The sequence below is a fragment of the Macadamia integrifolia genome, chromosome 6 (assembly GCF_013358625.1).
Source record: "Macadamia integrifolia cultivar HAES 741 chromosome 6, SCU_Mint_v3, whole genome shotgun sequence".
Taxonomy (NCBI): domain Eukaryota; kingdom Viridiplantae; phylum Streptophyta; class Magnoliopsida; order Proteales; family Proteaceae; genus Macadamia; species Macadamia integrifolia.
The window spans coordinates 5,655,164-5,679,655 of record NC_056562.1 but is presented as its reverse complement, the minus strand read 5'-3'; the positions used below and the strand labels follow the sequence as shown (position 1 = coordinate 5,679,655).

General features: G+C 37.1%; 1 protein-coding gene across 1 annotated transcript; it reads left to right on the top strand.

The window, feature by feature from the left end:
* Positions 1 to 4,368: 4,368 nt before the first annotated feature.
* Positions 4,369 to 16,107, top strand: LOC122082510. Its single transcript, XM_042650128.1, has 3 exons — positions 4,369 to 4,692; positions 9,882 to 10,008; positions 15,914 to 16,107. The coding sequence occupies exons 1-3, from the start codon at positions 4,509 to 4,511 to the stop codon at positions 15,966 to 15,968; spliced, it is 366 nt and encodes a 121-aa protein (XP_042506062.1). The 5' UTR covers positions 4,369 to 4,508; the 3' UTR covers positions 15,969 to 16,107.
* The last annotated feature ends 8,385 nt before the right edge of the window (positions 16,108 to 24,492 follow it).

Below are 24,492 nucleotides of genomic sequence, written 5' to 3'. Positions count from 1 at the left end.
ACAGACTGAGAGTGCGTAATACTTTCCCTAGATCATAACATTGACCCACCTAGATCGATGGTTCACCAAGTCCCCAATGGACTGTAATGGAGTCACTTTGTTTTGAGGATCGTAAAACCATATCTTGGTAGCGACTATGATTTTTTTATTCCCTCTCTTTTTCTTAAAAAATCTGAGGCGGAGGACAAGTATGCTCTCACCAGTGTATCATGTTCTCACAAATACAATATTTGTAGTGAATCCCACTCTCAACTTCTAAGCACTTAGTGAGACTCTCTTTACCAAAAAAAAAAAAAGTGTGAGACTCTTGAGTCTACTCTACCACCCCTTTTAGTTTGCATCATAGAGCATTTTTGCTTCTATCAAAACCATGAAAGGTTTTTTACAAGTTTCAAAAACCATTTTTTAATTTTTTTATATGAAAACAAAGGCATATATTAAATAATCAAATTGATATATATATATATATTTTACATCTATGTCATGAAAGATGAAGTACGTCCTGATCTAATATGAGTTCTCAACTTTCATGTATACATCATAGGAACAGTTGCAGATCTTTCTTCGTACAAATAGTGAACAGAGCCAAACTTAGTAAATTTCCCAAAAGATCCCAAAATTAAGCAAATGCCAACTATTTCCCATAGGCTTTGGAATAAATTGATGATGTGTGTTTTTCGTGGAAACCAGATTTTAGTGATAGTCCAATCCTTAGCTTTAGTCAATTTTAGTCCCCGCAAAACACCCAAGGCTTCAATTTCCTCCACCGATTTAGAAAGTATAATTCCTAATCTGATTTAGAAGGTATAATTTCTAATCTGATAGCTTGAAATTTTCCTTGAGATAAAATTCCACAGATCCAGCATGACTCTGTATCCAAAAAGTTAGCTATACTAATTCATACTAAGATGTGATACAACAAAAAGGGAAGAGAAAAGTATCGATCTAGACTACTTTTGGGATCATCTGTTAAAGATGAGACACCATCAATTGAATTAGTACTAGGAAGCAAATGTGATTTAGAAATCCAACGTTTAATATTATTTAGAACTATCACAGGATTGGGGTTAGTTTTTTGTCTAATCATATTATTTTTATGCCACCATAAGAAATAAGTTGTTATTGCCATTATGCTGAAGCTCCAACTCCGGTTCGATTTTGACAAACCAGCACAAGTAAAAAAATATTTGACAAAATCAATGATTGAATGTGCTTGAACAAACTTGGGTCTAAGTCCAAGAGGACCACCTGCCCAAATACTTTCAGAAAATTCAAATAGAAATAAAAGATGAAATATTGATTCGGTTTCCTATCCACAAAAAGCACATGAAGTATCAATGGTTAACCACTTATCTAGCACTTCCCTTACTAGAATGCCATAGAGCTAAGGATGTGAATTTGAAACTGAAACCGTTTACTGAAACCAAATCAAGTCGTTTACACCAAAATCGCAAAACTGTTTAGTAAATGATTCGATTTTGGTTTTAAGTTTCAGGCCGATTAGGTAAATGGGTCGGATCCGTTTTAACAACTTAACCCGTTGGTTTCAAATCGAACCATTTAAACCTTCAAAACCGATCTGATTAACCCGTATAACGATTAAGTAACCAATTTTTTTGGAGGTAATATTTTTTCTTTTAACCTCGTATGAAATTCTTTGGACATTAGTTTTATATTCTAAGTAATTGTTTTCTTTCTTTATATAGTTGAGACGGATGGAGTGGAATTATTTGAAACCTTGGAAGATGTGTTTTCAGAGCTTATACTCCTACTTTAGCATCATCCACCACTACTACCGATGTAGTAGTTTTGTTTTCATTTCACTTTATCAATGTAATATTTTCTTTTACTTAGTAGTTTGGTTGTTTTAACAAAACATAATGGTTTGGATTTCACATTTTCAAGATTGAAACATTTATCACCAAAAGTAAATTTTAGTAAATATGCAAATAAACTAGCAAACTGATTGCTAACCGTTTAGAAACCGTATGGAATAAATCAAAACCGAAACCGTTTAAAACGGTGAAACTGAAACTGTTGAAAAACCGTGGAACCGAAACCATTTACTAAACGGTTGCGGTTTCAGAAAGTGCAACCGTTTAGTAAATGGTGCGATTTTGGTTTCAACCAAATAAATGTGAACTGAATCGAACCGCACCGTTTAAACCAAAACTGAACTGAGTAACACCCTTACATAGAGCAACATACGCCACATGAAAAATTTAAATTTTGGATGGATATGTAATGTCCAAACAAAAGTCCACCGATTTGGGGGAGGGGACGTAAAAGAATTTGCTGAATTATATAACATAGGCGTATCGTGAACTCTAGTGATGAATTGAGCTGCATCTTTAGTGGAAAAACAACCATTTTTTTGAAATGGTATAAAGCCAAACATCAATTCCTGATGTTAAAGAGATTTTTTGAACTTCATGCACAATGGATGAGTGGGTGAAGTTAGTTAGAGCTCTTTCATTCCAGCAATTGTCATAAATCATCTTATTAACAGTAAAATTTTGGCAAGGAATCGAAGAAGTCAGTGAAATATAATAATCAGGAAGGGTTGGAATCCAAGGATCGTACCAAAAGAAAAAAGATTGATCCAAACACACTTTGACTGTAACCATAGCATAGGGAGAATTGAGACAATATTATTCCAGATCCATGATCCTCTCTTTTTCAAAGTCATCAGGTCAAAAATAGATGCATTAGGAAAATATTTTGCCTTAATGGTTTTAGTCCATAGAGACTAATTTTCATTAAGCAACTGCCAACCCAATTTTAATATACAAGTTTTGTTGTAAGTAGAAGCATGACGAAGACCAAGACCACCCTCTTTGATAGGGGAGCAAACACTTTCCCACAAGAAAAAAAAAAAAAAATCTTTAGGCATCCCATCTTTCTACAAGATTTTATTAAATGGAATTTCTCATAAATAACTTATCATAATGTTCTACTTGATTGATTGAAGTTTGGTTAGAAGGAAAGAACCGTGGAATTTAAATAACTAACATAAAAGAAAAGTTGCCACTCTGGTAGTGTGCAATTTCCCCCTTAGGCTTCGTTTGGCTATAAGGAAAATGCAAATTTTTGATGTAAAGGGAAATTTTTTTCCCAAGGGAAATAAATTTTAGATGTTTGATTGCAAGGAAAATATATTTTATATGTAAAAACAATCACGTATACAATAAAATTTCCCTTTTTATTTCCCCACCAAAATAGGAAGAAAAAATAAAACCTTACTCTCACGATCTCTCTCTCTCTCTCTCCCCTTGCTCACGACTCTCACCCTGCTCATGGCAAATGATCTCTCTCGAGGGCCCTTGGAAGAAATTCCATGCATTACTTGATGTTGCAGAGCTCATCCTCCATGAATTCTTGTCTGAGAAAAACCCATCTGGGCTCAAAGATAAGAAGCTGCCGAGGTTAATAATTGTCGATGATAAAACGCCAAGAAAGAAATGCTCCGCCTTGCACACAGAACCCAAGAAGAAGATCATCAATGCAGAGGTTTTGCAGAAGACCCAATTTGTCTTATCGGAATCCAATGTTGATTGGGCTGTTGTGGTGAAGGTGGAGATCAAGGAGAAGAAAAAGCTACAGAAACAAGAAGTACAAGAGAATTCATCACCATCGGGTGAGGCTTTGAGATTGATACCTGAAATTCTTGATTTAAATTTGCCTCCACCACTATTGTGAGATGATGAAATTATGATTGATAATTGTGATTAAATGTTCATGGAGGATTATAGGTTTATAGACATTACAGAAATTCATTTTCTCCGGACATTTATTATGATTATGTTGGGAGATTTTTGTTACTGTGAGATTGAGACCCAAATTTCTGGATTTGTATTCCATGATTGATAAATGTAATTGAACTCTTCATCTGAATTTCAATCTGAGATCATGCCATGGAAGTTGCAAGAAATAGTAATTTCAATTAACTTTTGTTGCAACCAAACAACTCAAAAGGGGAAAAAAAATTCCTTCCCTTCCCTTCACTTCACTTCACTTCACTTCACTTCTCTTCCCTTTCCCATTTCCCTTGCAACCAAACGCAGCCTTAGAGATACACATTGATGTGGCATACAGATTCCTCCCCACACTGCCAGTGGGGAACCCCTGTCTCATATGTGATTTGGGCTCAGCCCATGAGAATTTTTTGGGTCGCTGGGTTAAAAGTTGACAGGGCCATACAGCCCAGACAATTGCGGGCACCCTACTCGCGGATGGAATGTATGAACAAAATTACTAACCGGGTTGAACCAAATATCCGCTAACGCGACCCAGTTGACTCGGTCAACGTAACACTTCACACTTGTCCGCCTTATCACAGAAGTGATAATAAAAACATGGCATCCCATCTGACTGACACTTTTCCATACGGAACTGAAATTGATGAAGACCTTTTTCTTCACTTCCCACATGAGAGAGAGACCATCACGAGACTACCAGAGATGTTCTTGGGTACATGTTCTGTTAATTGAATTTTAGCTTGAGAAGTAATGGGGAAGAGAGTGTTGTTAGGGGTGCAGAAGGAGAAGAAGCCCATAAAGCAGAACAAGAAGAGGCTCTTGAAGAAGGTTGTGGATTATCTCACATCAGATTCATATATGTATGCTACCCTGCTTTCTAATCCACCGCCACTTTCATCAACACCTCCAAAGATAATCAGTTCTCCTTCTAAAGGTGCCTTTCCCTTCTTCCATCTTTTAAACCCTTGTTTTTGTTCTTGTTATAAATTTGCACTCTTCAATATTTCTATGAAACCCATTGTCGAATACCTAATTTCCTGTTTTTGTTTTAGGATTTTAGTTAGCCTCATTGGGGTTTTAGTAATCTAGGGCTTGTCTGGACAGCTACAAAAGAGTTCATTTTTTACTTTATTTTGAAGAAAAATTCGTTTTGTTTTGGTGGGTAAGGTTGGGTTTTGGCCGAATATTTGATTGCAGTAGAACAGGAGGCTTTGTGGGTTAACTGGTTCTGATTTAGAGGAAATAGATTTTCAAGATCCAAAATCCTTTGGAAGGGGTTTGTTGGAATGGCAATCACATTTTTTTGTGTAGGTAAAGTTATGGATTGGAAGCACTTAAGCGATCAGTGCATTACAATGGATAGGCTAGATTGGACATCCATGAGGTTGACGACTATGCACACAATCCTCTCTCCTCCTCCCCTTGCTAAGTGAGGTACACACAAGCACAGTCTCAAACACACATGTGCACACATTGCATTAATTCAAATGCTACAATTCTTTCCAATGCTATAAAACATAACATCTCACAACTTTCCCATTGTCATGTCACTTGGACAAATGTACAATAGCATCAATCATTAATAACATAAGACATCCATCCATCCATCCACATCAAACATACACATCATAATACATCATGTAGACAACCCCATTTAGTTGGGATAAGGTTATAATGGTTGTTGTTGTAATACACTATAAGGGGAGAATTCAAGTAAGTCCCACTCACCTCACTTGTAAGAAACCATAGCCAACACCAAAATATGACTATAATAACTTCTCCCGAACCATGAATCACCTAAGATAGAGAAATTACCCAAAAATGAGTCAACAACCCTAATAAAGTCAAATTCCCAAGTACCAATGGTTCAACCTCTTTAAAATAGGAAAGATCACCTAACAGAGCTAAACTAGGCTCTCCAGATCCCTCAACCAGCTCGTCGGCAGCCAAGTGGCATGCTGGCTCCCTTGCCGGCAGCCTCCCTGTAAAACTCTGAGAATATTTTGGTTTTAGATGCAAGAGGTGCCCACCGGTTAGCTCAGATTCTAGGATTTTGAGTCCCAAATTCCAATCTCCGGACCATGCATGATCCCTTACCATAAAATTTAACTAAACTAACACAAATTGCATGCATTCGATCTATATCAACGCTCATGCATCAAGATTTGAGTTAAATTCCCAACTTAAACACCCTATTCCAGCAATTTGTGATGGGTTTCTTACCAAACCCATATCTCTCCTGAATTTGCAACTAGACAACAAAGCAAAAAGATTCAAAGCGCACCACATTGTAAGACTTTCTCACTTGAACCTTGGATTTGATGAAGTTCCTCACTCAACCTCTTATCTCCTTCAAATTTCTTCATGATACTTGAAATTCAAACCAAAACTTGAAGTTCTGTGTCCTCTGATCTCCTTCTACAGTTAATGTATGTGTTAAAACTCGAACTCATCGTCCAAGAAGAAATTCTTGCCTTCCCCTTGAGCAGCTCTACTCTCTTCAAATTTCTCTCTGCTCTTAGTGATGAAATCAGAACAATGAAATTCACTAATGTTTGTATAATAGATATAATCTTGTGAAATCCCCAATTTACCCTTCTCAATTACCCATAGTTTAAGTGATACACCCCTCTTTGTTGGTACCCTTCCTAGTTTATGAAATAACACTCAACCCCTTCAACTAAAATTTTGATTATATTGAACCCCATGTGTATGAAATACCCATTATACCCTTGTCCACCTTTTTTTCCTAGGCAATAGGTTCTAATGCATGCCATAGCCCAATCAGTGTTTATGGTACCCCTAAATAGTGTTTTAAATGTAACTTGTCCATTTTACCCTTCATTAAATAAAATAAATTACACATAATGCCATTATGATCAGGTCAAAATAGAAAACAAAATCACTTGCCCCTTTGCCGCCTCCATCTAGAAGGTCCTGAGCAAGTGTTGGCCTGGTAATCGGAGTATTCTTCCCTTTAATAGAGAGTGGATTTGGGTTGACATGACTTATGTTGGTACTTCTATCTGTGATGGTGCTGGTATGCTTGCTTTTTGTGCTACGATCTCCCACATTTGGATGGAAGGAACCTTTGAAGATGGACCTCCAACTCTCCCTCCTTCAGTACAATTCGGAATGCAATCTTCTTTGACATTGGAGTCAAGCTCTGCTTGCTTCCCTCTCAAGCTGTCCGCCACTTTCTTAGGAACAGACTCATTGTTGCGTCCTAGGATCTCCGCCCATCCCCACCCCTAATGGGCTTGCGGGTATTCCTTGTTCATTATATTTAGTCTTTTGTCTTCTTTCCCCTAGGGGATGTACATTCCCTCCCCCTTTTCTTAGTTGGTAATAAATTTATTATTCACCAAAAAAAAAAAAAAAAAAAAGATTTCATCCTAGCACCTCAAGATCATAATGTCAAGGAGCCAACCACTAGGCTACCTGACTTTTGGTGTTACATGTGAACAATATAAACTTAAGGGAAATTTACATCCACCACCCCTCGCCTTTGCCCCAATTATATCACCCCCCTTTTAGTTTTGTTTTTAACATTTATACCCAAAAAACTAACTTCGTTTCAGTGGTGTTAGTTTCGAAATGAAAAAAGACCTATCTACCCTTCCTAAATGGGAAGGTCTCCCTGTAAGTTTCCGTCGGAAGAGTGCTCTGGTGATAATGGGAGGTGTCCAAGAGATGGAGTTTGTGCCTCTCTTTGAGTTTCTTCTATCTTCTTATGTTCCTCTTCTTTCTCCTCCTTTTCGATAACTTTGATATTACAGAAAAAAGTTCCAAGTTTCCCGAAGCCTCTACAACGTAATCATCTCTCTTTCTCGCTTTCTAGTAGTTCTTTCCAGTGAAGAAGTTGTTGAGTCGACCAAAATTGTTAGAGTTTTTGTAGATACGATGATGGATTTGAGGTTCGAAAACGAAAATTGAATCCTGAAAACCATTCCCACCAAGATGGATTTGAAGAAAACGACAGCATTTGACCTAACAGTAACCAGGTATGGTAGATTGTCCCTAGCAACTTGCAGCTTCCGATCTCTATACGCTGTTAATATTTTCCACCGGTGGATTTGAAGAAGATGGTGACCATCTGTCCTAATTGCAACTAGGTTAGCTCTGAACCTCCATTTTCCCTAATAACAACCTGGAACGATGCTCATTTTTCTAGCTTTAATTTCTCTATTCTTTGCCCATGCATTTGCTATAGTGTGTGAGTTTAATCTTCATTTGCAGTTTATCTGGAAATTTTTATTTCCAGCTAGCAATTCTTGGGCATCTTGAATTTCCTATGAACAATTAACTTCCAGAGCTTCCCAAATGTAGGGGACATTTAGGGCATCACTATCACCCGAGAAGGAAGAAAAATTTGGAGAAATTAGGGAATCACCACAACCCTACAAACCGTACCTTCCCTCGTTGGAGAATGAGCAAATCAGAAGAGGGGAATGAGCAAAGAAAATCAATGGATGGAACTCTGCAACCATGGAGCAACCTACGGTGAGGAAAGAATCGCAGACCAGTGAAACGGTGTTAGACAAAATTGTGCCCCAAGTGTTTTTTCGTTGGTAGGTTGAAGAAAGAAAGAAGGGTATTGTGGGGATTTAGAAAAATTTGGGTTCAAATTAATAGAAAACACCTCAAACCAGTGAAATGGTGTTAGTTTTTTGGGTTTAAATGTAAAAACCGAAACTAAAGGGGGGGGTAATGTAATTGGGGCAAAGGCGAGGGTGCTGGATGTAAATTTTCCTAAATTTAAAGATTATTTCATGACATTAATATTTATAGGTACACACCAACCATTATTAGTTGCTACCCTCTCAAACCTCACCTTACGTTTGTAAACAAAGGATAGTTCCAAAGTTGCTCCCGAACAAGGTGCGATTCTTAAGCCTTGGTATTTTGAGTACTAGCGGTATTAGATATACAATCAGAATAGTAACCTGATCATCGAATCTTTTGATAAATAGAGCGTTATCAATATTACTTTGTTTATGTCCCATTAAAACCATAGCCCTGTTAAAGTTACCAAACCATGCTCTGAGAGATTGCTTCAGCCCATATAATGGCTGCTTCAGTTTTTATATCTTCCCTTGAGTCTCTTTGCTAGAATAACTTCTTAGAGGGAAGTCTATGTACACTTCTTCTTCAAGTTCACCATGGAGGAAGGCATTCTTGACTTTCAGTTGACGTAGGTCCCATCCTAAATAATTGCGCAGGAGATGATGACTCAGATGGTATTCATCTTGGCAATCGGGCAAACTTTTCCTGGCAGTCAATTCTATAGGTCTAAGTAAATCCTCTGGCCATCAATCTAGCTTTGTACCTATCCATAGTTCTATTCACATTTTTTTTTTTTACTGTAAACACCCATTTGCATCACATTTATTTCTTGTGTGGTGGAAGAGCTACCAAGTCCCAAGTGTCATTTTTCCCAAGTGTCCTCATTTCTTCATCCATTGCATCTTTCCACTGTGGTTATGCAAAAGCCGTTTGCCAGTTATGAGGAATAGAAACAGCAAAGAGGACAAAAAAAAGCATGATAGGATAGGGAGTTGTAAGACAGAACATTGGAAATAAGATGTTGAGTGCAGGTCTGACTTCCTTTACAGACAGCAATAGGAAGATCAAGAGGCGAATCAGATAGGAAGAAGTTACCTAATGGGATGTTAGACTCTGGATCAGCGGACAATTGGTTAGGTGCAACGGTAGTGGTGTCTTTTTTTTTTTTTGTTGACAAGATTTAACCTGTAATGGCTCCTTCTAAGCAGATTTCGGCTCCCCCTACATAAAACTATCTGGCATAATTCCCTTCTCAGCCACATTTCTCCTCTTCCTAAAAAAGTGGACGATCATCAAGTGAGGCAACTAGTGGCACATCTTCCCCTAGAGTACCAGACTCCCCCTAAAGAGGTGCCAACATTGGATAATTGGCCTTTGTCTCGTGAAACACCACATCCTTCGTGACTAACAACGATGAGAAAGGGGATGATAACACTTGTACCCTTTGGTAATGAATTATTTATTCACCAAAAAAAAAAAAAAACACTTGTACCCTTTTTGTGTAGTAGAGTACCAAGAAAATGCGCTGAAGACCCCATGCATCAATTTACCGTGTAGGTGATGATTACGAGCAAAGTAGACGCAGCCCTTTAACCTTGGGAGGAACCACAAAGGACGTCGATCCACCAAGCACCTCAATAGGACAGCGGGAGTCTAAGACTCATGACGGCATTCGATTGATAAGTTATGCAGCGGTAAGGATTGGCTCACTACAGGTGTTCTTCTGTTTAGCAACTCCATTTTGGGCTGGTGTATTAACAAAGCTTGTCTGATGGACAATACCGTGATCTTCCAGGTAAGACTGAAAATTCTACCCTTATACCCATATTACAACAGTAACCAAGAACAATGTATTTGATGGAAAGGGTTATAATTATGACGGTCTCTTTATATTAATTGTTGATTTTATCATTAATGAAATTTCTAGTAGTTCTTTTTACTTGGTTGAGTGTTATGATATACAGTATGGTAGACTAAAACATTGTAGTGCTTCTTGTTTTAAAATTATTTGTAAACTTGGTTTGATTGAAGGTAACATGGAACCTCATCGGTTAAATGTCCTACTTGTGTGGAGGCCAAATTTACTAAAAAGCCTCACATGTTTGTAGAACTTTTGGAATCAGTCCATAATGACTTGGGTGACTTTAAGTTACATGTATCAAGAGGGGGTAAAAGGTACTTTGTTACCTCTATTGATGACTTTTCAAGTTGCACTCAAGTACATCTTCTTTGGACTAAGGATGAAGCAAGTAATGCATTTATATCTCATAAATTGAAGTCGAAAATCAATTGGGGAAAAAATCCAAAGACTTAGAATTGACAGGGGATAGAATTTGACATCTCAATTGTGTGAAGAAAATGGAATGATACATGAAACTACTCCATCGTATCAACCTCAGTCTAATGGAATTGCCAAAAGGAAGAATCGGTCCCTAAAAGAGACAATGAACTCTATGCTTATTAGTTCAGGTTTACCCCTGAATTTGTGTGGGGAAGCTATTCTATCTGTATGTTTTGTCGTTAATAGGATACTCATAGGAAGATTGGTTCTATACCTTTTGAACTTTGGCATGGAAGGAAGCCTAACCTTAATTATTTAAAGGTATGGTGCTGTTTGGCTAAAGTTGGGACTCCAAAACCTAAGAAGAGTAAACTTGAACCTAATACTTGTGATTGCGTTTTCATTGGGATGCATGTCATAGTTTTTAAGGCGCTGGTAAGGCAATGCCTTAGCAGCGCCTTGGGTCGTCTTAACAGCGCCTTGGCGCTGATGCGGTCTAGAGATGGTAAGGCAGTGCTCCGCCTTATGTGAAGTGGCGCCTTATGGTTTTTTTTTTTAACACATTTTAAAATTACTTGATGAAGATTCCAAATATAGATTTTTTTATTGGTGGGTGTATAGTTTTGTTAACACTTGAGATGTATGGGATCAGTTTTACTCCACCAAAAATAACCAACACAAACAAAATAAAAATCCAATTCACAACAGGGTTTGGATTTTGTCAAGGGTTTTAAGAAAGGGCTTTGAGAATGACTCAAGGAACAAGGAAGAACCACTGATCCAGGCGACCATTTTGCTCTGGCAGCGGTGAGCTTCATTCTTCTTTGACAGGAGTAGAAATATAGTGGATGACCTTAGGGCTTAGGCACTCATTTTGGCATCATAGAGGTAAGTATAATAAATACTTGTATTTTTTATGTCTTCTTTTCTTTATATTTATAATTTTGTTTCATAATTATGTATTTATATTATATGTTAATATGATTGATGATTAATGATTGATGAAGATGAACTTAGTTTATTCACTTTATTGATTTGTTTTCTTGATGAATATCTTACATTGGTATGAATATGAACCTTTAATATTTATTTAACATATGAATAATAGGATTCAACTAGGATTTGAGCCAAATAGATTGGTTCTATAAAAAAATTACACAGGAACGCTTTAGTCGATAAGGCGACGCTTTATGCCCGCCTTATCACTAAGGCGCTCCGAAAGACTCTCAAACGCCTCCGTCGCCTTACCGCCTTAAAAACTATGATGCACGTCATAGTGTTGCGTATAGATTTTTGATTGTTAAATCTATGGATGGTATTTTTTTTTTATGGTAATGCTATTATTGAATCTAGAGACATTTATTTCCAGTGAGAAAAGCTTACGTAGTAATAATACATCTTTGTCAAATGAACCTGTATCACTTGAAAAAGTGAATAATGATAATATTATATCAAAGCATGGAGAACTTAGTGGTGAAAATGAACTAAGGAGTAAGAGGCAGAGAAAAGAACACAATATGAGTTTAATTGATGATAATGATCTTGTGACATACCAACAAGCTATTACTTCTTTGGATTTTATATTTTAGAAAGAGGCGATAAAGAGTGGACTAAACTCAATCATTGCCAATCATACTTAGGAGTTGGTTACCTTTAAGGAGGAGACAAACAACTTTCCTAAATGAAGACCTAGAAGAAGAAATCTATTTTAATCAACCAGAAGGATGGGGAGTTATTATTTTATATTATCAATAGTTTACAAAGATAAGGTTTATCCAAGTTGTAGGACCCAATTTGAATACTTCTTAAAGGGCTTGTGGTTTCTAGAATTCCAAGATTTCTGGAATCTTATCACTTCAGATTGTGGGGTCGTTAATAACAAATTATTTTTATTGTAATAGTGGAACAGGGTGGGGCATTACAAGTATTTATTTATTATTTTATTTATTAATTAAGGTGTTAAGATAGATTAGTACACTCCCAAGTCAACCAACAACTAGAGGAGTTTTCGTTTTCGTTTATTTCTTTTTTTATTTGATTCAATCCAGGACTTTCCAACAGCAGTCCACAATTGGGTAGTTTAGTACAATTTAGAATTCTGTTTTATTTCCTTTTATGTTCAGGTTTATAGATACATGTAATGGCTAACAGCCTCATACAGTTTGATTAATGGGATTGATTTAGTTCAATATCAATAGTGAGGTTATTGCCTCTTTCTCGCTCCTTTCTTCCATACAATCTTTCACAATTTGACTTCTCTCTTCTCTTACTCAACTTGGTATTTTTTTACCAAACTTGGCCAAAGACAATATAGATCCTACCCTCTTGTTGCTATCCGCCAACAACTTCAAGTTGTGCAAGAGAACTTGTGAAAGGTTGGGGCGAATCTTGAAGAGACTCAGCGATAACGTAAGGAATTTAAGATCCAATTACTGATCACATCTTATCGTATGGAATTTTTTTTTGACAAACTTATAAAAGTTGTTGAAGATTAGGTGGAGGAGCAAGAAGACGATCCACCAATATGGTGGTCAAAGTGACACCAGTTATCATTGAAGAGCTACCTATGGAGGAGCATAAACTAGTTTATCTTTTGATTGAACCAGTCGAATTCATGCTCCCAAATTGCAACTTTAGCGACGGACCTTTTGTAGCTAATTTTGTACTAGTAGGGGATTGTGGTCTAATTGTTGATTCCATTGAGTCGAGGAAGAAGGTTGTTGCTCATATATTCAATATCCTCCCGTTCTACAAAACTCGAGGGAGCATTTTTACTAACAAGGGGAGAATAATGTTGGGGCAAGATCAGATGTGTTTGATGTTGTTTGATCTCAAAATCAGAGTCTTGGATCTGTATTTGTTAATTTGGAGAATTATAACACCATCGGCCCAAACTATAGGATAATTTTTAAATTAGAAGTAGATTAGTTTTGAATTTAGTTTTGAATTTATTTGTGGGGCCCAATGGTTAGACATATAGGGAAGGAATTATTTAATATTGTTAGTAGTTTATCTGGATTAGGGTTATCCAAGTTGTAGGATCAGTTATTCGCCTTTTATAAATGTGCTGTCTACTAATAGACTTGCTTATCATAACTGCAAAGAAAGAATGGTTCTATCTATTTATCCATAAGGGCTGGAGCGCTTTTCGAACTGTGTAAGTTACGGCTTCGCTTCCAAAAAGATAGATTTGTCTCTGATTCACCAGCATCCACTACCAGAAGGAATTGCTCAGTTTGAAGAATTAGGGTTTGTGGTTTCTAAAATTCCAGGAAATTTGGAATCTTATCACTTCAGGTGATGGGGTAGTTTCTAACAGCTAATTTTTATGATAGTGGGGCTCAATCAGTGGGACATTATAAGTGGTTAGTTTTTTGCTTTAGTAATTAAGTTGTGAAGAACTGAAGATAGATTAGGACACTCCAATTCCAAGTCAACCAACAGCTAGAGGAGTTTTCATTTTGGTTAATTTCTTTTGTTATTTGAGTCAAGTATGGACTCTCAGACAATAGCCCATTATTGAAGAGTTTAGGATAGTTTAGAATTCTGTTATATTTTCTTTTTTGGTTTCACCTTTACAAATACATATAATGGGCCTAATAGCTAAAAGCCTCATACAATTTGATTAATGGAATTGATATAGTATTAGTTTGAACCATCACCTAGATGCTTCCACATGGAGCACTCCCACAGTAGCATTTCATTCTCTTTGTATAGTGACCAGTTACTCATTGGTATCTTAAAACCATTTTTGGCATAACCTCACATTTTTTTCCTCAGGTGCGCCCCTCGAATTTTAGGATTTATGTCAAACTCTTTTTAAGGAGTCTTTCTGTGGGTAAAACTAGACAGAAAGGGCATACAATTTATGAAATACTTTTAGCTGATGTGAACAGAATGGGTATTTGCATACTCATCAAATCAGTACTAGGCCCTTCCAAGGGGATGTTTTGTTTGGTAAATGTCTCACAAAGATGACTTATGAAACTCAACTTTGCATAGGGCGTTATACACCTTCATGGAGTCCATGCAATAGTTGAAAAATTTATAAACAACCAGGGTCCAAAATCTCCTCTGATGTAGAGGAGGTCTCGAAGGGGTTCCTAGAGCATTTAGATTGGCGGAAGACCACACGGTCCGGCTAAAGATACTGACTGATTTTCCTAGATTATCAAAATTTTTCAGCAATACAACTGGAACCGTAACTTTTGACTCGGCTAGCTTCCCATAACCCCAATTCAAAAATGGCAGTCAATGCTCTAGAGGAGAAAACAGCCTAGTATTGGAACAATATTGGGCCCGACAGGTGGATTCGCCCAATTCGTCTGTTGAGGTCCTCAATGGAGCCCACGAAGTTTTTTGTGTAAGTTAGGGTTTTTCCTAGCTTCCTGTTGAGTTTACATTTTTACCCTATTTACTTATTCATACATTTTTGCCCTTTCTTAGAAGTGACCTAACTATATAAGGTCTCTCTGGGGCTTCTGTAATAGGGACTTCCATTTTGAATCACAGCAGCCATGTTACTCTTTTCCCTCACTGGAACTAAGGTTTCATGTACCTTGTGGATTCAAGAGTTCGTTAGTGTGAGAACGATATCTAACCCATCACACTTCCTACTACGTCATCCTTCCACAGATTGCTTTTCTGTAATGGTTATTATTGCATCATTGCCTCTAGAGGGATTTAATTATTGTAAGATCAGCCCTGATTTTTTTCCATGCTCCCTGTTTCAAAGCTTTAACTCTACTCATGTAGGTCCACCTGATTTCGAATTTCAGGACCTCTTTGTTTTCACAAGAGGATGACAGGAGCAATTTCAGCAATGAAAAAAGTAACAATAATAAAAATAAACAACAAACCAGGTAGTTAGAAAATTTGCTGCTAGATGACCAACCAATTGAAGGTAATGACCCTAATTCATGTATTTTGTGTGATCATGAAGACGTGAAATGGTAAAATCACATTATAATTGAGAACTTCCGCCCATTGGAATCTCAAAATTTCAAGTACTACTGCCCCCATATATACTGACATTGTGGCTACCAAGAGTTTTTACTCTTGTTTATCATTTGGAGGTTTCAGAAGGCCACTTTTTTTTTTCTCCTGGATGATTGATTAACGTTGTTGCAAGGCTCCTTAACTTTTCTGTAGGTGTTACGACCACAATGTTCAGTTGACACAGAACATTGTTAGCCTTTGTCATGGGTTTATATGAGTTATATTTTTGGTCTTTGAAATATTTACAATTTATCAGGAACTGTAGTTTCATCAATGTGCTGACTTGAACTGTTTGTGGTTCTTGTGACAGTGAAATAGATGCCCGAGGCCCAGCTACAGCGGCTGTTAGTGACATAAACCAGTAGGTGTTTATGTTTGGTACGCTCCGTAATTAATTGGAGATCTATAAGCATGGGGTACTGGACTGTATATAAATGTATGATATACCTTATACTGTTCAACTGTCTATGGTGTTCCTTCCTGAATGTAGCTCTGCTTTTCTAATTTTCTTGTCCTTATCCTCTTTTAATGGTTGATTATTCTCATGTGCAAATTTAAGATGATCCATTGAAGATTAGGTTGTTGTGTTTCCCTTGAGAAGATCATCAGAACAGGTTTTCTGGTGTTTAATTCCAAGTTTCTTGAGTTCTCCAGAGAGGATAGAGATGTCTTAGCATGGAATTTTAGTATGTGCGACTCCAGAATGCGAAGTACAAACATGTCAACTGATTAAGATCATGTAAATCAAGGGAATTCTCTAGTGTCTTTTAACGTTGATGCTGGAGAGGAGATGCAGTAAAACACTCTTCCAAGAGAAGAGTAGCATAGAAAGTTACAGTGCCACCAATAAGAGATTGTGTTACTCTGATTTTTTAGAGCAACATTGCATAGGCAACTCAATTTTGCATAACTTTTCCCTTTCAGATGATTCCATTTTTCTGTTTTTTACATCCATGGGTGCTGAAAATTTTTTAGATGGTTACTGATGGCACTTATTTTTTTGGACAATGTAGGCTATCATGCATTTGATGATTTGACAATCATGGAAAAAAAAATCATTTAGATCTTGCTATGCTGTTGTGTATGTTGTCTCTTTATTGTATACTGTTCCCTGTCATGTGGTTTAGTACAAAGTACCACGTTATATGCTTTTGCTAGGTCTTTCTCTTACCCTAACACTTTCCTGTTTCAGAAGCATAGAATGGCTTAAGTGTAACTTTGGCCACTTTGAGCCAACACTGCGAAATCCTTAACAGTCTGTAAGGAAGCAGGCTTAGTCCGTTTTAGCAATTAGTTCAACTGGTTTTTAGGAAGATGTATCCATGTAGCTGACCCCATTTAGTTGTTTGTAAAAGCTGCTTCTGTCTGAACCTAAACCTGCATACTCTTCATTGACTTCTTTTTTGCATGAATGTCTTTTTTAACCCCAACCGGTCGGTGGTCAGATTTGAAACCTTTCTATTGCGAATCCAGACCCCATATTGAGATGAAAACTCTCTCTTCTCTCTCTCTCTCTCTGGTTCAACAATTTGAGTAGAAAATATTTTGGGTTTGAATGTTTTTAACCCGTCCAAATCTTGTACCAATGTAAACTTCTATTGAATCAAGTGAGGTTAGTCATTCTGGCTAGTCATAAGAACCTCGCTTGGATGAGTGGCCATTCATTTTGTTTCTTGTGAAATGGGAGACTAAAGATGGATCATCTTTCTTTCATTTGACTAAACACTCACCTTTGATGAAATAATTGCACTTGCACATTTTAAGCTGTTAAAAGTTATCTAGCTTGAAGCATATACAGGCCAGATGAAAATTTAGAGCTTCAGTCTTCAAATGGGCCTTGGAGGATGAGTGACAGCAATGGACTGACATTGTTGATACTGTGAGAGGTAAAAAAAAAAAAAAAAAAGACCAACCATTCAAAGTTACTTTCCTGAAGAGAGAGAGCAGTTTAGAGGTAGGCTTTAGGTTGTCCTAATGCTTAAGACTATTTTCCTTTTTTTTTAATTTTTTTTTTTAAAATTTAAAAAAAAAATTATTATTATTTTTTATCATCATCATTTTAAGCAAGACTTAAGGCTCAGAATTTATACCTTTTGACTACAGCAATAAAACTGGACATAGAGAAAATTAGGATTCTTGTGGGGATGAATAGTCTTTTCAACATGGCAGTGGGTTCATTTTTTTGTATTATTATTAGAATTATTTTTTTCATTTGACTTGGAACAACAAACCACTTTTTGACTACAGCAGGTAGACTACATTCCACTCTTCTCTGCCCTTGGAAAAGAGCAACGTGGTTCATCTCTCCTTTGGGCTTCATGCCAATAGGACTACTGAGTTTTCCCTCCTTTGGGCTTCATGCCAATAGGACTACTGAGTTTTCCTTCAGCCATTATGAATGAAAATCCATTCACCTCATCACTGCAGGTTCTGATGCCCTTGGGTTGGTGGTATGGAGAGGGTCATTTGGAAAACATACTAAAACATTATAACGGTTTGTGAACCCTAAGATGGATTGGTGAACGTTCCAATCCGGTGGTGGTGAACTTTCAACTTTCCCATGCATGCATGTTAACTATTTTCTTTCTATTGGCTAAACCTGCTGCCACTGATTAGGGGACCTGGCCCAGTCTGCATCGGCAAATCTTTCAATTCTGAGATGACCATGCACCATGTATAAAAAAGGCTTTGGCCCGGTGTCCTTTTCAATAATCGCAATTTCTGCATAACAGCCTCCCAGTGTTCAACTCAAGGCTTAGCCAAAAACTTGCTAACCACACTGACTTTGAAGCTAGCCAACTGCAGCAATATGGGTCCAGGTAAACTGTCAATAACAATTAAAACTTGTACCTGCCTCTCCCTGTGACTGAAATTATGTAAGTCACTGCTGGCTCCATTCTTTTTGTATATAATCATTAAAGACATGGTCGGTTATATATGATGATGATCTATTATATGTACCTGATGACACAGTTCAGATGGGCCAAAATTCAATCAAACCCTTTCTATGGCTAAAGAACCAAGTGTAGCCTACCTAGTGGGATATGGGTATCTATGGACAGGAACTGAACACGTTCCCACTTTGCAGAACAGTTCAGATGGGACTACCACAGATTCTTTATTATGCCAGGTACTCGATCTGGTTCTAGTTGAACCCAGTTTAGCCACCAGGTTTGGTCTGGTTTCGGAAGCTCTATAGGTAATTAATTCCGGGAAAAAGTTTTCCTAAATCTATGGAGGACGGTTCATCTACAGTTCATCCACTATCGTAGGGTTTATAAACCTTTATTTTTAGGGTTTTAGTACACCATGTGATTGGCTTTAAGAGGAACTGTAGAAGAATAATGCACTGGTCAATGGTCATGTCATGGAAGAAATGTAAATAGCAGTAATGGTGGAGTGAGCAATAACATTGTGATCAAGAATATCATGTGGTAGAACATCAGATGACTAGTGAATGAAAATAGTAAAAAAGGTTGGTGGGGATGTTGTGATGGGAAGACTGGTTTGGTCTGTTCTGTGTTGGCCCAAAGAAAAAGTGGGAAACTTTGTTGATTGGTATAAACATATGATTGAAGAAATGTTCCTAATTGGGTCTACTATCTGTGAATGAATTACTGTTACCCTTTTTGAACCTATCTATACATGTCTGATCATATGGCTTGAAATTGAATTGGTTAGATTGTGAACCAGTTGAACTCAGATTATGTTTTCAAATTATAACCAAAACTTAGCCTTTTCCCAATTAAATTGGGTGGGCTACATGGATCCGTGAGAGGATAAATAATGATAAAAGTAAAAGAAAAAGAACATAGCAACGCTTTAGAAATATTTCACATAAGTGGGGTCGTTTATATAGATATTTTCCCTACAGAAATCTTTATTTGAGGACATACTAGAACTAAGACCTAAACTTTACATGCCTTTCCTCATTTCTTCTCTCATGGCCATTTGATGTATGTCCTGAGTTCTTTTAGTGTCTTGCATCTGAAACTAATTATTCTTCCTTATTGGTGCATTCCAAGGCCTCCATTGAGCATGATTATATCACCTCAAATAACTTTCTTAGAGCTTGTTCTAAATCAAGGCAACTTTCAAATCAGTTTTATTATAGTTGTTCTTTACTTTATATTCTTCCTAGTTTTGCCTCACGTCTATCTCGACATCTTCATTTCAGCTATATATAGTTTATCTGTATTATTTTTCTTGATTATCTAACATCCACTCTCAAACATCATATCTGGTCTTAGGATTATCCTCAAATTTAAACCAACTTAAGGTAGAAGTTAAAAGCTAAAACCGAACTGATTGAAAAAGATTGGATAGTAGTTTCACAGACCTTTCTCCCCACAGGAAAACTGGATGGGTACATGTCTAATTGGCCTATGATAAAGCTCAATGAGGCACAACAAAATTCAACTACAACTATGCCTTGTTTATACTAGAAAACAATAGTGCCAACCCTAGTCTACTCAACATCGAGCCCACAGATTAAGACTTTAGCCTGATTAGAAGGGACAAGTGACGTGACATTGTATTTCATCACATAGATTCCCTTTTTTGGACAAATATTAGTACCAGCTAGGGCCCACACCAGGAGAGTAGGCAATAATATGTAAGAGAGAGAGAGAGAGAGAGAGAGAGAGAGAGAGAGGGACAAAGATGAGATGTGGAAGACATGTTAGCGTACATTCCAATCAACATTAAGTGGAAATTACACTCTCCTCCCCTGATCTTTGACTTAATATCATGTTCCTCACGTATTTTCATATATAGCAGTAATATCCTTTGTAGTTTAAAGATTCTAATTAACGTACCTTTTCTGTTAGATTTACCAGTTAAGTGATGACATCATCACTTAAGTTGTTATTTCTATGACCAAATTACCCTTCTTCACATTTGAAGGGTAAATCGACCTAACCTAAACCAACTTAAGAAAAGGGAGAGTGAAATTAGGGATTTGGTTTTCTGCAACCTTCATCACCTTTATTTCGTCAGTCATTGCTCTCTTCGACGGTCGGTGGTCATCGCTGGTGGTCGTTGTTGGTCGCTGTCGTCATCTCATTCGTTGCTATCTGCAACCATCATCGAGCTGTCGCTGGGTTAATCCTTGGTCACCGTCATGATCTGTACGGAGATAAAGTCCCTTGCCGCGAATCCCACGACCATCGTCGCTAATCTCTCAACACTCGGCGGTGGTCGCTCTGCTCTGTGAGTTCTTTACTTGTTTTAATGACTATCACTTTCAGAAAATGAGTTTTCCCAATTTCTCATTACATTGAGATAACAATGAAAGCTTGGGGTTTTTTACATTAATAGAGAATTGGAGATTAAAGATTAGATTTTCACCTTATTGCATAATGGAAAGTGATGCCATCACTTTACTGGTTACGTAGGTTTCTTTTTCCTTTCTTATCTTTAGGCTTGATTACTACCTTGCTCTGCACCAAGCTACCATGCGAGCGTGGAATTTAATGGTTGCCTTGGTTTGGCACAAAAAATTATGGGTTGTATAAGTTAGTCTTGCCCAACTAAGGTCAACTTTTAGATGTAAAAAGAGGCCTCCAGTTTGATCTAACCTTCCTTGGCAAGCCAAAAGAAAATTCCAATATGGTTTGTAGTCCCATTTTGAATTTGCCAGTTTGATTTATAATATGTTTCATTTCAGTTTACAGGCAGTTTGTACTGATGGTTCAAATTCAATTACACCTTTATACCCTTTAATTTGATTCTTTCTTCACTTAGTTTAGGAACAGGAAACAGATTAGTTTAGAATAACTGAAGCTTACCATCTCAATATATATTGAGTTTATTTGATCGGTGACCTTGAGGAAGGAGAAACACCTGGGCGAGAGGAAGCTCGGCGATATCTCTTTCCAAGTGTTTGGACGTTTTGATGAGAGAGAGAGAGAGAGAGAGAATAGAATATGTATACAATACTAGAAAGGTAAACTGATCTTTTTATAGGTCAATTTAACAATGTCAATCACTTTGGTGTTAGTTAGATTTTTCAAACTATAGGGGCGGTTGGTGCTATATATAAAAGTATGTGGGGAACATGATATTAAGCCAAAGGTCAGGTCAGGGAGTGGTGTGTAATTTTCTTTTAATTAATCAAAGGTGAAGATTTTTGCACCCAAAAAATAAAAAAATAAAAAATAAAAAAAAATAAAGGGGAAAGAGGAGATTTGTGTGGAGGAGAGAAAACTTGAGCAGATGTTCCCCTTGAGGCTTCAGAGAGAGAGAGAGAGAGAGAGAGAGAGAGAGAGAGAGAGATGAATGATGGATGAAAGAATCCTCCAAAAAACGTAAACATCAGGAGGACGCTATCACACACTACACGTGCGTGGCATTAAATTAGAGACCAGGAGAGATGAAGACGTTCACGTGCTTTTCACGGCCATATCTTCAAGACTCCAACGCCCAACGCCAAATTCTATCCCACCCCACATCACTAAGCCCCGGGCCTATCAGTACATGCATGACTCTCTCTTTCTCTCATATATTCATAGGATGCTACATTACCTCAATCTTCATCCAGCTAGCTAGCTAGCTGGGATGTCCTTGGCCTCTTTAAAGACCTGAGCCAGAAAAAGACCTCAACTGTCCATATATACAAAACCACATCCTCACAGAGCAATTAAAAAAAAAAAAAAAAAAAAGGAAAAATGAAAAAAAGTGAACATTCCCCAGTGAAATACTTAGGTTCTGTTTTGTATCGTTTTAAAAAAAACATTTTTGAAGTTTTTTCGTTCTATTGGAACAAAAAAATAGAATCTTCTGTTTGGTGCACTTATGGTCTGTTTCTGTTTTTTTAGAACAAAAAGTAAAAAAAAAACTGAAAAAACGAGATTAGACGTAATTCCAAAATGGAGTTCTGTCTTCCCAGTTTCGTTCCATTTTACAAAAAAAAAAAAATATCGTTCCCGATAAAAATCTGAAATTTTGAAACACTATTTTTTCTTTTAAAAACTGCATTTTGACACAGAAACTGAAATTTTCGTTTTTAACACAAAATAACGTTTCTGAAACAGAAACGATACCAAACGGGCTCTTAAAAAACAACTCAAGTATGGTGACAGCTTCTGATCCAAACCACCTAAACTAGGGGTGTCGATCGAACCAAAACTTGGTTCGGTTTCACTTTGTTATTGGTTAGTTTTGATTTCGGTCTGGTTGGATTCAAGTTGATTCCAGTTTTTTGTCGGTCTGATTTAAGTTTCAATCTGATTTTGATATAATTTTCCAGGTCATAATACACCAAATCGAAACTGACCCAAGTAAGACTTGGATCCAGGTTCTTCTGATTCAGGTAAAGGTAGGTTTTATTGATTTGGACTAGGTTTGGACATCTCTACTGTAGAGTGTAGACATGCTTACTTTGGGTTGTCAGGAGCAAACTAATGATCTTTTAAGGCTGGTTAAAATGGATTGGGTGTGGGTTGTGCAATAAGCAGCAAATACCAAACTGTGGTAAACCCATCAATGCAAATCTAACTCCTTATCCCTATAGTACTGTGAACCTCTCTTTTTAAGTCATGGGATTGACTCTTCTGTAATTCTTCTTGGTATTATTTTATCATAACTTTTTTTTCACATTATTTGCCTACTTTGAATTTTTTTCTTCCTTTTTATCAAATGGGTATAATATAGAAAAGGGAAGAGGGTAAAAGGAAGATAACAGCAAGAGACTCGAGACATTCTCTTCAGCATTATCGCACCACAACCTCACCAACTGTCGTTTCTTCTTTTAAATTATTGCTCCTGTTTGATAGCTTGATTGATTGAATGTTTTAACTTTTCACCCTTTGCACTAGATGATCATAGAGAGGACATTTCCTATATATATATATAAAAGCTTCTCCTCCAACTTAGGAGGAATTATAGTCTAGTGAAGCTATCTCCTTTCTCTCTCTCTCTATCTCTAGTCTCTGTGTGAGGATGAGGACCAGGTGTTCTTCCATTGGGAGAAAAGGGTTATTCCATATGAGGAGGAGGAAGAAAAGGATTATATTCTCTTTGATGGAGAGGAAGAAGATTGCTGGATCTTTGGCACAAATGAAGCTTAGGAAGCTCCAGAAGATTGTAGTGCCTGGTTGCAGGGACATGGAACTGGATGACTTGTTCCAAAAGACTGCTGATTACATACTTCTGCTCAAGCACAAAGTGAGTATTCTAAGGAATCTACATAATCTCTATGGACTGTAGCAATTTGTAGTAATCCTCTCTTTCTTTCTTGGGTTGAAGCAAGGCAAGGAAAACCCACAAGAGAGAGAGAGAGAGAGAGAGAGAGAGAGAGAGAGAGAGTGATGAGAAGAGATAAAACTTAGTGAAGTCATTGTATCTTACTTTTTTTATTAGTTTGTACTAGAGTTTACTCTGTTCTTATATTTCCCTTTAATGTGGTTAATATTAAGTAAAGTAGCATAGGTTTGCTGTTTATGGCTTCTCTTGTTCTGACTCTTATGTTGAATCTCCTTGCCCTTCAAGTTAGCACATAGAGGTATGGAGCTAGACCTGAAGCCTTGCTTCTCTAGCTCCAAGCATGTCCTTAATAAAAACACAACCCACGGTCCTCCTTATCCTGTTTTGGTTAAAACAATTGTCTAAAAGGAATTCCAGGCTCAGAGAGAGAGAGAGAGAGAGATGTCACAGTCGGTGTCTCATTCTGTAAGACAGAAAGCTAGAGGAGGTGAAAGATGGAGCGTTCACAGCTAAGGTGACAACTAAGAACTGAAGTAAGAGTTTGAATAAGGGTCTGTTTGGTTAGAAGTGACTAAAATGTAAAATCATCCAAGCATTTTTCACTCTACTTCTAAGCAAATATCCCATTGATTACTTCCTCTATACTTTTTTTGACAGTTTTTTTTTCTTACATAAAGTCTTAGG

Excerpts from the sequence above, each read along its gene's own strand:
- LOC122082510 (XM_042650128.1), top strand. The coding sequence starts at position 4,509 with ATGGGGAAGAGAGTGTTGTTAGGGGTGCAGAAGGAGAAGAAGCCCATA. Across the intron at positions 4,693-9,881 it reads AATCAGTTCTCCTTCTAAAG|GTGATGATTACGAGCAAAGT; the intron begins GTGCCTTTCCCT and ends TTTACCGTGTAG. Across the intron at positions 10,009-15,913 it reads GACGGCATTCGATTGATAAG|TGAAATAGATGCCCGAGGCC; the intron begins TTATGCAGCGGT and ends TTCTTGTGACAG.